Consider the following 14,852-nt stretch of genomic DNA (forward strand, 5'->3'; position numbering starts at 1 on the left):
TTTAGTAAAAATTTTAACAATACTCATAATTACATACTTAGTATATACTAGTAATAAATCATGCGTTTTGCTGTCTCTGGTCATAGCCTCCCCAATGTTGATGGTCTAGCGGTTTCAGTCCCCCAAAGTTGATGGTCTAGAAAATTTTAAATGTGTATTAAAAGTTAAGTTCATGTGGCACAATTCAGAGTAAACTTTACAAGAGAAGCAAAATAATACATTAGATCCTCTTAATTATTTGGGAGGATCTGCTCCCACATTGTTAATATTGGAGGGCTCGAGCCCCCCAAGCCCCATGGAGTCTGCGTCTATGCCTGCAGTAGAGGTGTGCGGGATCCCGAAAAAGTCGGGACCGGGATCGGGAAAGAAAATTTCCGTCCCGATCCCGACTTCCGGAAATGACTTCCCGACTTTTTGGGATCCCAAGCAGTCTGGAAATTCCGAATGGTCATTTTAAATCGTCGTCAATTCTAGAGGTTCTCTGCATTGTGGTTTTGTACCAGAAGTGCAAAAACAAGCACAAGATGGAAATTACGGGTAGAATTCGAGATTTCAAGAGCTTTGGGAAATTTCGAACACATCCCGTCCCGACAATTTTCCGACTTTTTCGGGAAATTGAGAATTTTCCCCGTCCCTAATGTCGGGATTTAAAGAATTTCCCGTCCCGACCCAAAAAATTCTGTCCCGCACACCCCTACCCTGCAGTATCTCCTTATACCTTATATATATACCTTATCTCCAAAGGTAATAAACTGTCCTTGTCTCCATTGTACTCATAAAAATGAGTATTTTTTCTCTTTAACGACTTTAAGTATAATTTACTGGGAAAAGGTTGAATTTGTTTTGTTTAAAACATGTTTAAAACATGTTTTTTTAACTCATGTTTAAAACTATGTTTAAAACAAAAAAAACATGTTTTAAACAAAAAAAAACAGTTTGTTTTGTTCTTTTTAAAAAAAACACAAATTTTGCCAACCCTGCTGCAGACTGTAGTCTGCCAACATTTTCCTGAAGGCCGTTCTCTTCGGTTTCAAGTCATCCCCTTGTTCTGAAATCTTTATTTTCTTTTGGACAGGTGTTTGGCTTGAATTCGGTTCGGGAAACTTTCGCTTTTGCACGCCGCGGTGTTTTTGGTGTCTGGCAAAGTTCTTTTGCGCCATCAGCTTGCTCGGAAATTGTGCCCTCATATTGTGGCAACACTGGTGGAAGCAACATTTTTAGAAGAAGAAGAAGAAGGTTGTGAGCAAGAGGTAGTCTGTTGTTCTTTTTCCACGCTGCTTTTACTTCTTCTAGAACAGAGCCAAAATGAAGGCGAAGGGAACAGTAAGTATTTCATTTTATAATGCAGTATTTTGTTTCATTATTGTAAAAGAAATATATATACTATGCATTTCGTAAAATAATGAAAGGTCACTAAGTTGTAATATTCTTGTTGGAATAATCGTAGTTGATGGTACCATGTGGCTGTGAGGTCCCGAGATTGTGTTTTTCTATATATAATTATGAAAAATAAAACTCTTCTGTGAAATTACAATGAAAATATCACTGTTACATTTACCCATGCGTGTTGAACTGGTACATTATTTGCTAGCCGAGAAGCTAATTTTAATATACTCGAATGCATTGTGCACGTGTTAACGCTGTTTTTTTGACTGGTTTTTATTACGAAATGCATAGTATATGTATTTCTAGACCACGTTCAAACCATTATCAAAATGTTTATCCACTATCTGATGAACTAAATATAAAACAATCTAAATAATATATTTCATCTGAATAAATCGTGCAGTTGTAAACTTTATTTCGGCATCAAGGACGCTTTTAGGTAGGGCTATGGTGGCAAATTTTTTTCCAACATAAATACATTTCGTTTTTCAAATCCAAGCAATGCCCAATACTTTATGGAAGGTTCTAACTTCGTGTGACTTTGATTTCCTAAATTCTTCGATAATTTATCATTCTGCTAGGATAACTTGAAAGAAAAATCTGAAAACATTCTGAACCTTTACAGATTGGAGTGGTAGCCTAGATAGATATAAAATTAACCATTCTGGGTTTCAACATGTTTCATATTTCCTTTATTACTAGAAGTTTTTTGTTTTTTTTTTGTTTTTGCATTTACATCTTTTTACAATTTCAGAGCATATTTATGCAATATGTAAATAATTGGGATTCCTGTAGTCTGTAAAAAATCATATTATACTGATGATGATAATAGGGTAGGTTATTGAAAATTAAGCTTCTATAGTGTGATAAGTATTACAAGTGCCATAGGAGGCTGAGGAAGGGACTTAGCATGCCCAAGTTCCAATTGTGTATTTCCAATTTGGCAACAGTTCCAATTGTTAGGATATTTTTCAAATTCTTCTGGCAGAACAACTAATTATCGTAGAATTTTGGCAATCTGTGTCACACAATTTGAACCTTCCTTTAAGTAATGAGCCCTGTTTGGATTTCTAGAAATTGTTATTTATGTTACCGTACACAAGCATGCTCCTATACCGCATTTGTTAGAACCTGTCCCATTTCCCGCGCTAGCGATCGCTCGACAGTTTCGGTGCCAATGAGAAACAAGGAAAAAATCGTCTGCTGGGCAGCGAGGAGCAAATGGAAGCCAGAAGAGAGGCGCTTACATTGACGCTGTTGCGACGTTGCGTATTTTAATTGGCTGCCTGGCTTTGACTTTCCCCAGCACCGAGAAAAGCCAGCGATCAGCTAGCGCGGGACCGGGACAGGTTGTAACAAATGCGGTATAATATGGTCAAGGCATTCTCCATTGATAGAAGGTAGAATTCAAACTTTTGTCTATGATCAGTAGTAGGGACTTTATTATAATGCTAAGAGAACTAAACCTGACCTGCCTACCCTACCCACAAAAGCATTTAGGGTTATTATTAAAATGCTAATGGTACTAAACCTGACCCACCTAACCTAACTATGAAAACACGCATTAGGAAGTAATAGACCAGTGTCAAGGAAACTTGCAGTAAGAAATCGCTAAAAGTCCGCAGTATGTGCTAGCAGGCGTAAATAGAGATCAAAACATGTAAAAATTGCACACAGCATGATGAAATCAAAATCAAACAAAAGAAACTTGAGCCTCCAATTTCATCATGGATCGATTTAAGTCTGTTAACACATACTTGAGAGTTTTAGCGATTACTTACTGCTTGAGCGTTTCTATATACTCGAATATGATACTTCGGTAAATTTCTTATCTCTGGATAACTGATTTCTTCAAATTTACAGGAATGCAGTTTCTTTATACTTGTGGAAGTGCAGGGAAGTGTGTGATGACGTAATCCTAGTCAGTTTCCAAACACGTGTTTTTGTAACTGAAGAAGGTACATTTCAGCAAATGGTTTGTGGGGCTATGCATATTTTTTTTCTAAACCTATTTTTAACTATTGTAACCTATATGTGACCCTACGTAATCTAACCTTACCGGAAATGGTTCGTGGGGCTATGCGTCAATGGTTTGTTGGGCTACATCGGTATTTTTGGGTGCAGTGGGGTGCCGAGTATGGTAGGGAAACTGTGACCGCCATTTTGAGTTACCAAAGGCAAAAATAAAGTAAGAAACTTACTCAATATGTCGCAAATAGGGCTTATTTCCGTGAATTAAGTGAAATTCCACCTTCAGCAATGCGTACGTAAGTACGAATATTGAAATTAAATGAACTAGCAAATTTCAGCTGTTTTCCGGAGATAAGAAATTTACCGATACTTCTCTTGCAACCAGCCATTTGTTTACTGTCATCTTGGTTATGGACTACTGCTGCCATCTAGGTCATGTGCGTGGTGAGTCATGTTTGGGGCTCATAGTATTTTGTATGGAAGTTGAATGAATAAGATTTTTGAAATGTGTTTGTTATTGTGGATGAATTTCTTCCTTACATATATCATTCTGCCTTTCAGTTGAAAGAATACGAGGTTATTGGCCGCAAGTTGCCAACTCCAAAGGAGCCAACCACTCCACTGTACAAGATGACTATATTTGCCCATGATTCAATAGTTGCCAAGTCAAGGTTTTGGTATTTTCTTCGTCAGCTGAAAAAGTTCAAGAAAAGTACTGGTGAAATTGTGGCACTGAAACAGGTAAGTTGAGATTTACATTTATTTCTACCTTATTTGTGCTATGTATCATATGTTCAATACATAGATTGTATTTTAAATTCTAAGGGTCCTGGGTTCAACCTCCATTGGAGACAAATTTCCCAGTGGTTTGGATCCTGCTTTCAACTGTAGGCAGACTCCCGATTAGCCTATAGGTGTGTTTCACCTACGTCACAAACTGATGCATTGTGGGATCAAGCAGCCATGATTGAGGCCGGTTCTTGTAAACATACAGAATTCAAGCGGGCGGCTGGATATTTCAACCTTGTTATGATGGTACTGTGTAGTTTTTGGTTTAACAGAAACTCACGTTTATCCTAAAAAAATTCCGAGAAAGTGCGCTTCAGTACATGGGATTCGATAATTATTGATGAGAAGATACCACAGTGTCGCCTGTTGGTTAAAATAAATCGTGCCAACATTAATTAACAAAGCCAACATACAGAGTAATGAAATGCAGTGGACATTTCCTCTTGGGTAATTTTGTATGCCACCTTTGTCTGTAACTTTTAGTACAAGTGGTTCGAACTGGTGTGCTTAATCATACTTGCAATAGTGTTTCCTTGTTTTTTGGTATATAAAAATTGCGGAGCAATTTTACAATAACGGGAATTTCTCCATTTTGTTTGAAATTCGGCATACTCGCTAAATTAGGGCTCCTAATCACGAATCGGAAGTTAAAATTTGGTGCTCACGTGTCAGAGAGTCCGTCATCGCAACTGACAATGCACAATTGCTCATTATTTATTGCAAGATTTTCCGTTTCGAATACTTAAAAAACGAAATATATATATTCCTAATATTACTACGACCCTAAAATTTAACTAGGTTACCTAACCTAACCACGTGCCAATGGTTCGTGGGGCTAGCCATAATTCAGGAATTTCTATAAGTGAGCGCCAAATTTTAAGTGCAGATTCGTGATTAGGAGACCCAAATTAGTAAGTATCCGAAATTTCAAACAAATTGGTGAAATTTTCTGTATTGTTAAATTATACCAAAATTGCTGATACTTCTGACAAGTTTGACGATAAAAGTGAAACTCGCAAGGAACACCCATGCTCAGGCTTCGATTCAAACCCGGGACCTCTGGTATCGTAGCATGCTGTTAGTCACTCTGGCATGGAGGCCGGGATATCCCAAATTGTTAAGGCAGGGAGTGACTGTTTTCAAGCACCTCAACATTTTAAATTACAGTGCTTCAACAAACCTTAAAAGAAACACATGTGAACTACAGTTCAGCAAAGGTTTAGGTGAACATATGAAAAATTACCAATATTCCCAGATGACACTACATTTTAATTAATTTTATGCAATGTTACCAACATTTTACACAGTACTAATGAATTTACAGTTGGTGCAGGTGTAACGACTGCTACGTGGTGGGTATTTCCTTGCAGACGACAAGCAACTTTGCCGCAAACATGGCGGCGGTGTGAATCCTGTTGTCACATGAAACCCACCAATATATGCATAAAGTCAACTGAAAACTGATATTTTAGTAACTTGTATTGTAACATTACCATTAAAATTAATTGTGCAATGCCATATTTCATGTAATGTACATGTTGTTATGGTACATTTGAATTATGCTTGCCTTTTTTTGCAAAATTCACACGGAGAAATTGTAATAGTCCGTGTTTTGTGTGTAATACTACTTTTGCATAAGTTTGCAGAGAATTTCATAAATTGGGAAAATAAAATTGTATCGATCTAGCATGTGCAGCCAGTGTTTACACAACCAAATACTGGAGATAGTTTGCTGCAGAGAAAATTGGGGGGTGCCTATTGTAGAGATTGCCAAACTACTATTGTTGGTATATTAAAAGTGTTGTGATGTAGTGAAATTATTCTTTTTAATAATGGTGGACCAATGGAGAAAGTTGTGTGAATCTTACACCACCTTTCAGGCAAGGAACACCACCTTAGCCACCCTCCCTCTGTACGGTTTAATAGAGGATCAGTGGCAAAGGTGATTGACAACTCTGATCGGATCTTCCTTTATCTGTGTGTACTACACCCCAAGATTTGTGGTTGTGGTTTTTCCTTGGGTTGGGTAAACTGATGTGTAATGGATTCTTAAGTTTATGCAAGATCTGTAATTTCAGAAAATTTTAGAATTTCTCTTACTAGTTGAGTATTAGTAGTGTTAGTGTTAATTGAGTGTTAGTAGGTAATATGTTCCGTTCTGGATCAGAGGAATCCCCTATTTTTCCTTTCCTTTCGAAAATGTGATATTCCCATGGTTTTTGAGACCCTAACATCTCGAAACTGATTTTTTAAAGCTGCAAAGAACATTTCATGTTTTAAAAAAGTAAGTTTTTTAGGCATTTTTCATGATCATGTTCGAAAACAAGCATTTTCCTAGCTGTGACCTGACCCTCTCTCCTATTTTGGCATTTTGTGACTTTTTTGTTGCGACCATCCCGAAGTTGAGGCAAGCGACAAAACTAATTTTCTAAAAAAAGTTGTTTTTTGTTAAAATATACAATATGCCTATGAACGTATTTAAGAAGCATAACATTCTTCAGCCAGTGGAAACTTCAGTGAACATGGATGTGATAGGAGAAATGCGTCAACTGAATGGTTTGATCATTGTGCATTTGAACAGCATCTGGCAGCAAGTAGGTGACAATACAGGTATGAAATTGTATGTATTTAATAACAATGAAAATTACTACAAATTTCCTGTCTGAGGAAAGCTGCAAATCAGTGTGTCTTCTTCGGATGCAGCGATCATCCACGTGGGCTGAAGTTCGTACAGAAACAAACATTCTGACATAATTCTAACACCACATACAACGTGGAAGAAGGTGAATTCTTGTTTGCTTAAATGATTGGTGAATATAACAAACCCCTTCCTCTTTTCATCGAATTGCAAATTGTTTATTCTCTTGTGATTCTCGCATAAGTACATAGAAATACCCAACTATCACAATGCTTCATGACATCTTCGGAAATACATGGCATCAAGAGATGTCAGACAACAGTGGCGAACTCATCAGATTGGACGAACATGTGAGGAAACTTCGCATGGATTTGTCAACTTTGCAGAATACATTAAATTCGAGTATACAGAATGAGATTACCAACCTTCAATTTCAATTGATTGCCCCTATATTGAAAATTGATGCCGAACTTAAATCTTTATTACAGAATTGTTAATTTAGCTTCTATAGAAAGCATGGAAGATAGTCAATTGAGTGTAGGCTCGCTACAGAGCAAAGTACTGAAACTGCAGTAACTTCAAGATATCGAACAATTGCAACTTCATTTCAAGAGCAAACTTCTATCATATAGATTAACTTGACAGAACTCCAAAATTTGATGCAATATATTAAAAATGATTTTAATGTCGAACAGATGAATAATGCTATCGCTAATTTGCAAAGGAACTTGAATCTTACCAAAAGAGCACTCTGACGTTACAAAATAATCAAGGAAAAACTTCAAATGAAAAGCTTTCATAGTACTCTCGCAGAAATTAAAAATAAATTACAAATTTTAGAAGACACCATTACCAACTTACCCTCCTCTGAAGAATTGAAAATAATCAGTAAGTGTGTTGCAAATGTAAAACTGCGATTGGAGAAGTTCGAGGATTTCTGACTAGTCCAAGCAATGACTTCAATCAGCTTTGGAGTCAACGAATGATGAAAATATTCACGCTTTGATCGAAATCATCCAAGATCAGTCAATCTCTGTTGACGAGTATTCAAGAAACATTAAGTACTGTTCAGAAAAGATAGTTTATTTAGAAAATTTGAGTGTGGAAACAAATCTCTCATTTTCATCATTTTTAGATAATATACAACCTGATCTTGAGACTTTGCAATCATCTGTCCCATCCCAAGATGATTTAGCACAATTAAAAGCAGCAGTGTTGGCATTATCAGAGGCTAGCGATGTAGAAAGTATCAAATCTTCTTGACCACACTAAAGACTACAGTAGCTAGTCCTCATACTTCCCAAGAACTACATACTATCGTGAAGATATTGAAATGGAATTGACAAGTAAAGATTATAGTCTCCAATCTGTAAGTTGCGCACACTCTTCATTTAGTTGTGAATGATGCTCTGAACCAGCAACGAAGCTCCACACTTTAAGCATATATAATTTCCCCCCCTCCCCCCTTAATAAGTATCAATTTAATTTTGAATTGCTTCTGTGTGTGTGCAATATTGGTTTCATCGTTTCGAAATCTGAAGTTGCTGCGGCATGTTGATAAACAGAGCTCGAAAAATCGCGGTCACCATGGCGACTAAAAATTTCTACCTAGCGACTGATCTCTTGTAATATGTACGAAATTTTGATGATTCTAAGTTCAAATTGCAGTAGAGCGTAAGTTAGCAAATGATTTTTTTCTTTTATCAACGTTGTGAACATTCAATAGTGTCAGTAACAATTTCTTCCCCTTTGTCCCCCAACACCTCATTTCCTGCTATCTCAAATAATTTAACGATGTGTAATACTGTGATGCTCAGCATCTTGTACAGTAGAGTCAAAAGTCTCGCAACACAAACTTTGGAAATGTATATCATGAAAACCGTAACCAGGTTTTCTGCATTGTAAAGCCTCATCCATTGAGATTTTTCAATGTTTAAAAAATTCAGTTCACTCCATACAAAAAATTCTATAAATTAAAAACAGACTGATAGCAGCATTCAATTTTTGTTCCCAAAAATGAACTTTTGAGTAAGAAAAATATGTAAGATGATTGAAGGGTCATAATTAGACATTTGTTGACTGATGCCATGTCAGTCTGTCATTTGCGACAAATATTGGTCATGTGCAACATTTGATGAATTTTTGACTGGTGATGTTATCGGTTGAGTGGAAAGTGCCATTTTTGGGACATATCTCCGTATATGGCAACACTAGCAGCTTGAAATATTGCCAACAGTTGCATGCAACATGTGTGTAAGTATTGGCTATATATTTACGTGAAAAATCGTAAATCAAGATTTTGTGCTGAAATAGGACTCTCGAGAGAATCCTAGGCTACCCCTGGTTACATTGAATTCTCTTTGCTCACTGTGCCTGTTTTTTTATTGATTCAGAATGGCATATTCATTGGAGCAGTGTGTGTGCATTGTTGAAGAGTATTCTAGTACTCATTCTTACACTCACGTGCAAGGGGTTTTCCAATAAAAATGCCCTGCTTCTGCAGTACCTCACAAAGCAACTGTTTTACGTTTTACAACCAGTCAAACACCAACAAATGATCCCACAAATTGTTTGAGTTTGTATTTATTGTTGAAAATCCGTTCTCAGATGTTCTCAGCAAATTAACAATGTTTTTTTAAAAATAATGTAATTGCTTTTATTACATTAGATGCGGGAAAGTCTTATAAGTGCAATGTATGGTTACTCAAAATATATACTATTGGTACACAGGTACTTGCACAAAAAAAAATCGTGTCAAACAAACTGCCTTCCCCCTAAAAAAAATGTCATTAATGTCATTTTGAGCGATTAAAATACACAATTTTGACCTTAAAATTTATTATGAAGGAATAATATTTAGAAAATTATACAGAAATATAATTAGCCTATAATGTCTCATTGTCGTAGGACTTACCAGAGCTGAGAAAAAAAGTTGCCGCTGATGCTTGTGAATGGAGAAAATGACTCGCACCATGATAAAAAAAATGCCCGCCATCTTCAAATTGGTGATAGTAAAAATAAAATAACAGTGGTTCTGAACTGTCAACATATGAGGCTCTCACACACAAAAAATAAACTTTTTTTAAAAAATGGTCAAGCAACAATGTTGTAAGACTTCATATGGATTGACCCAAATGAGAATTAGTGGGTCCCCCTGATCCAGAACAGAACATATTACCTACTAGTGTTGTCTCATGATTAGACAGGTTGATAACAATAAATTTTGTGTTACAGTGAGTTAGTTTTTGTAGGCCTATCAGCTCACCAAAAAATTATCAAAACGCTTGTAGTTACTTAAGTGCCAATGGATGGCATGGAAGGATGTATTAGACAAGCTCACATAGTGGTGGTGGTGGTCTTTTTTTTTAAACTCTTGGTGAGTGGGATTAGTTATGCATGAGACTGAGAACAATATTATTGGCAAATTATTATTACTTCTCGAAAGATTGGTCCAGTTCCTTTGGTACTTATATTTTTTGGCCACAAATTAAACTTTTCCTCTCTCCATGCATTTGACAACAAAAATAGAGGATCTCCCATTTCACTTGAAAAATTTCACATTTTTCTTCTATAGTCCTTTGTTACTTCCACAAGCCTTGGGCAGTGACATGGTTGTCTGAGATTTTGCCAGAAACTGGCTTTCCTTTGATTCATAATCAAGAAACTGATGCATTTGTGGCGAAAAGTTTCCTTCTCCCCAGCCAGCAAGATATTTTTGTACTTCAGAAGTAACATGTCAATCAGCTTACTTAGTCAACACCACACTTACCACTTAATGGAATGCAAGAATGAACCTGTGTAAGGGCAATTGGTCAATGGGGTGAAGTTTGGATGAGTCTAGACATGTTTCATGAGAAAAGGAATAACTGGATAATTACATATGTAAGGTTATGTAGGGCCAAGGTGGGCCACATTAAGGTATGCTGCATGCCGAGTGTTTGATGTGCCTGCATAAAAACATGCTTGACTTCATATAATGCAATATTTTTACAGCATTATTCTACACTTCCATCTTTTTTCCAGGTGGCAGAGAAGAGCCCCCTCAAAATAAAGAACTTTGGTGTATGGCTGAGATACGACTCACGATCTGGAACTCACAATATGTACCGTGAATATCGTGACATGAGTGTGTCTGGTGCTGTAACCCAGTGCTACAGAGACATGGGCGCCAGGCACAGAGCAAGGGCTCATTCTATTCAGGTAAGGTATTTGCTGTTAACCCATTACCTGCAGCAATCTATATATTGACTCTAATTAAGAGTGGTCCTTTTTTTGCAGAGCATCTATATAGAGAGTTTCAAAATTAATGGTTGTATTGAGTCAAGTCATTTTTTAAAAACCCTACTTTTATTAGTCTATATGGATTATTAGCAATCAAACAATTCATTGTTGATGCTTTGTTGGTTACTGAAAATATATTTTTGTAATATGGACCACTTTTAGGCAGGCTTGTTAAAGGTCCAGGAACCCATAAATTGTAATGGGTTCTATTGGGTTCCACTGCAGGACCGGACCCTTTTTTCTCGCACAATTTAAATTCGGTCAGAGTTGTGTATTGTTTCATTGTAAAAAGGTACGTAGACTGTATTTTAATTGTTCCTGAAAAAAGGTTCCTGAACTGTATTTAAATTGATCCGGAAAAAGGTTCCTGGACGGAACTGAAATGCTTTAAAAATGAAAATGTTAATGGCGGCGGTGGCTCAGTCGGTAATGCGTCTGACTACCATGCTCAAGGTCCCGGGTTCGATCCCCACCCGGTTCAAATATGTGAACTTTTCTAATGTTGGAAGCGGCCCCAGTGCCCACCCAGCATCAAATGCCATGCGTACCTGGGGGAAACCCTGGGGGGTAAAGGTGGTCAGGGGTGTGATGCTGATCACATCACCCCCACTCGCGACTGGATCAAGAAAGTGTGGGGCGTTACCCCCACACCCCCTATATGCCTTCATGGCGTGACCAAGCACAGGGGAGCACTTTATCTTTTTACCTTTTTTTATACTGTCTAGAACTCATTTACATTTACTATTTTTCTCTTCCAGTCAGGGATTGAATTTATTTACAATTCGTAGACCAGGATTGACCGATTAAAAGTTGCCTTCTAAAAATGTCCGTGAGGACGTTTATACTGGAATGTCACACCGCGTTTGTAGAAACTGTATTGCAGGAAATAATCATAATGCTGTTGTTCTCTCGTGGGCCATGTTCAAAAACTCCCTTGTCGAAGAGTTACTGTACATTGTTCATAACGCAATGGACTATATTAGTGTGGCGTCACATTGAGTTCAAACAAATCCGTCACGTGTTGCTCTGGCATCCGATCGCACCTGGATTAGTCTTTTATGCTCACAAGGGCTCAGGAGTAAAACATGATATGTGACATTTTGATCATTATTAAGTTTATTAAGAAAAAGGGTTATTAGAAGCTATATTGTAAATAAATTGTTTTTGTGTTGTTTACCAATTTCAGAAGCATTCAATGAATCCAATGCAAAATGCATAATATGGCCATTATATGCGAAAAAACTAATAGAAATGGCTTTGGGATCAAGCCATCTAAGTTACTGTGACTGAGCTGCTATTGCACTACATCTGCATGAGGATGTTTAAACTTATGGAGTTGGACTCTATTTTCTGTACGCCTCCCTGATGGCGCAGTGGTAGCATCGTCACCTTGTAATCAAGGGGTCCGAGGTTCGAAACCCGGTGGAGGCACATAGGGGTTCGGATCCCACTTTGAACTGTAGGTCCAGTCCCGATTAGCCTGACTGTGCATAAAATGGACTTAAAACACCAACTCAATCAATCAATCTATTTTCTGTCTTTGTATTAAAGAATACTTGCATAATGGGTTTGTTTTTTTACACATATAGATCATACGAGTGGAGATAGTTTCAGCATCTAAGTGCAGAAGACCATATGTGAAGCAGTTCCATGATTCGAAGATCCGCTTCCCCTTACCAGCAAGGAACCAACAAAAGAGAACATGGCCTGCATTCAGTATGAAGAGACCAAGAACATATTTCCTGTAATGACATGAAATGTCTGGGAAAAAGGGTTTGTGAATATTGAAACCTGAAATAAAAAGGTATTTGAATATTTAATATGTGTGTTAATTGATTTAGTTTATTTTACTTTGCATTTTGTGCCTCTTGACTAATTTGCAAAGATGGGGATGAGTGATGAAATTGATGAATGGACATTCACAAACAACCAAGCCCGAGTCTAATATTGAAAACCAGAGGCAAAACCAGGAAGCAGTCCTAAATTTCTTCATCATGATCATATTTGTAGACTTTCAGTGCGAAAATAATCAATTTCCATTTTCAGTGTATGTAATGTGTGACATAGTGAATGGCTTGTTTCAAACTATATAAAAAAAGACATGACCAGGTCCTGCGAGAGTGGCTTTTTCTTTGTGTGGTGTGTGGTCAGCACATAAAAACAGTTCCAGCACTGCTGTTTATTGTCTTTTGAGACCAGAGCCCACTTTTTTCCAAGGAGCCTTCTACTAGTCATCACGATGCTGGATCAATGCCAAAAATGTTGGGAGCTTTTGCTGGGGATTGACTCACCAAAAGCAAGAACACTAACCATTTGACTAATCAGGGACCCCTGGTTTCAAACTCAACCACCAGAAATGAATGTTCAGTGAAACTTCAATTTTGTTGTTTTAGGGAACCCAGGTGAGAAATTAAAATGCAGGAAAATGTAAAATTATGGAAATTTTACAACATTTTGGTATGTTGGAACCATCACGAATGAATGTAGGTCTCTGGAACTTAAAACTGGGTTCTACTCTATATTGGTTGCCTTTAACTGGGATATGAGGATAAAATGATGAAAGCTTCATATACAACCAATGGCAATTATAATAGGAAAATTGAACTTTAAAAACGTTGAAGAAATAAAAACATTTGGGATTGCCTTCTACCTGCCTCCTCATTTCTGAAAGTACTTCTTTTGTCATTAGCTTTAATTTTATAGTTTCAACTCTTTACTTGGCAGAAATTGTAGACTTTTTCAGTTGGATCTGTTTTAAAGGGTGGCGACAAACCTGGAAAACTGTTGTTTTTTTTTTTTTTGGTGGTGCAATGAATGTGCCAGGTGTTTGCTCTGAAAGATGTCATTATAAAGTGCTGCATGGGAGGCTCTTTTTATGCACACCACCACAACTGTTCCAGAAACCAGTGATGGCAGGAGGGAAGGGAAAGAGAAATTTCCAGAGGGGGCAGAAAAATTTGATAAGCATCTACATGGAAAATGTTTTCTTGTCTATATTGAAGTAGTAAAGGGACAAAACTGAACAGATAGAGAGGGTGGGGGGGTGGCATCGTCCGATGGTTGTTGGACATCATGGTGCAGCATTTTGTCTGACATTCTGAAGGAACAGGGAAACAAATATAGGTGCTATGCAACCCGGCAACTTGTTAAATGTCGTGGTACAGCATTTATAGAATGAACATTTTAGGCTCCCTTGATGCATATGATTTTTGTTGGATATTGCCTTCCAACTAATGTAGAACTTCGGCAAAGTGTCTCGCTACAACATGAAACAAAAATTGCATGCATAAAGAAAGCCTTGGTACAGTCATGGACACTTCTGGGTGTCTAAAACCACGGAAAGATTATGCAATGACAAAAAGAAAGAGGAAGCATGGATAAAGAAGGTAGGTATAAAAAATGGGTATACAATACTCGATATGGTAAAGGTGGCCAAGAAAGCTAAGAAAAGAATTAGGAGGGAACGCTCCCACAGCATTAAAGAGGAAAAGAGAGACTCATTTTGTCTGAATCCCCTATCGGAAAGGTGTCGCCGAAAGAATTGAAAGAAACAGAGGATATGGTGTAAAACGTGGGATGAAAGTGCCTCGGAACATCAAAAAGCATTTCACAGGATATAAAAAAGGGGGAGGGGATAGGCATGATAACCCAGAAGGGCAAAAGGGAGTTTATAAGATTGGATGGGAATGGGGGAAGGAATACGTGGGACAGACTGGGAGAAGCATGTGCGTCAGGTGGGGTGAACATGATAAGGATATAAAGGAGGGGATACCCAAAATAGGACTAT

The 14,852-nt window shown here is 37.5% G+C and overlaps 1 protein-coding gene across 1 annotated transcript; it reads left to right on the forward strand.

The window, feature by feature from the left end:
• The first annotated feature begins 1,210 nt into the window (after nucleotides 1-1,210).
• LOC145984387 (large ribosomal subunit protein eL20-like) lies at nucleotides 1,211-12,885 on the forward strand. The gene is made up of 4 exons (XM_083118048.1): nucleotides 1,211-1,323; nucleotides 3,919-4,098; nucleotides 10,808-10,984; nucleotides 12,655-12,885. The coding sequence occupies exons 1-4, from the start codon at nucleotides 1,306-1,308 to the stop codon at nucleotides 12,811-12,813; spliced, it is 534 nt and encodes a 177-aa protein (XP_082974174.1). The 5' UTR covers nucleotides 1,211-1,305; the 3' UTR covers nucleotides 12,814-12,885.
• Nucleotides 12,886-14,852: the final 1,967 nt, after the last annotated feature.

The sequence above is a fragment of the Lepisma saccharinum genome, chromosome 2 (assembly GCF_977018435.1).
Source record: "Lepisma saccharinum chromosome 2, izLepSacc3.1, whole genome shotgun sequence".
Taxonomy (NCBI): Eukaryota; Metazoa; Arthropoda; class Insecta; order Zygentoma; family Lepismatidae; genus Lepisma; species Lepisma saccharinum.

What these genes read in the sequence shown, in the direction of transcription:
- LOC145984387 (XM_083118048.1), top strand. An exon ending in AAATTGTGGCACTGAAACAG is followed by an intron (nt 4,099 to 10,807) that starts GTAAGTTGAGAT and finishes TCTTTTTTCCAG; the next exon opens with GTGGCAGAGAAGAGCCCCCT. An exon ending in CAAGGGCTCATTCTATTCAG is followed by an intron (nt 10,985 to 12,654) that starts GTAAGGTATTTG and finishes TTACACATATAG; the next exon opens with ATCATACGAGTGGAGATAGT.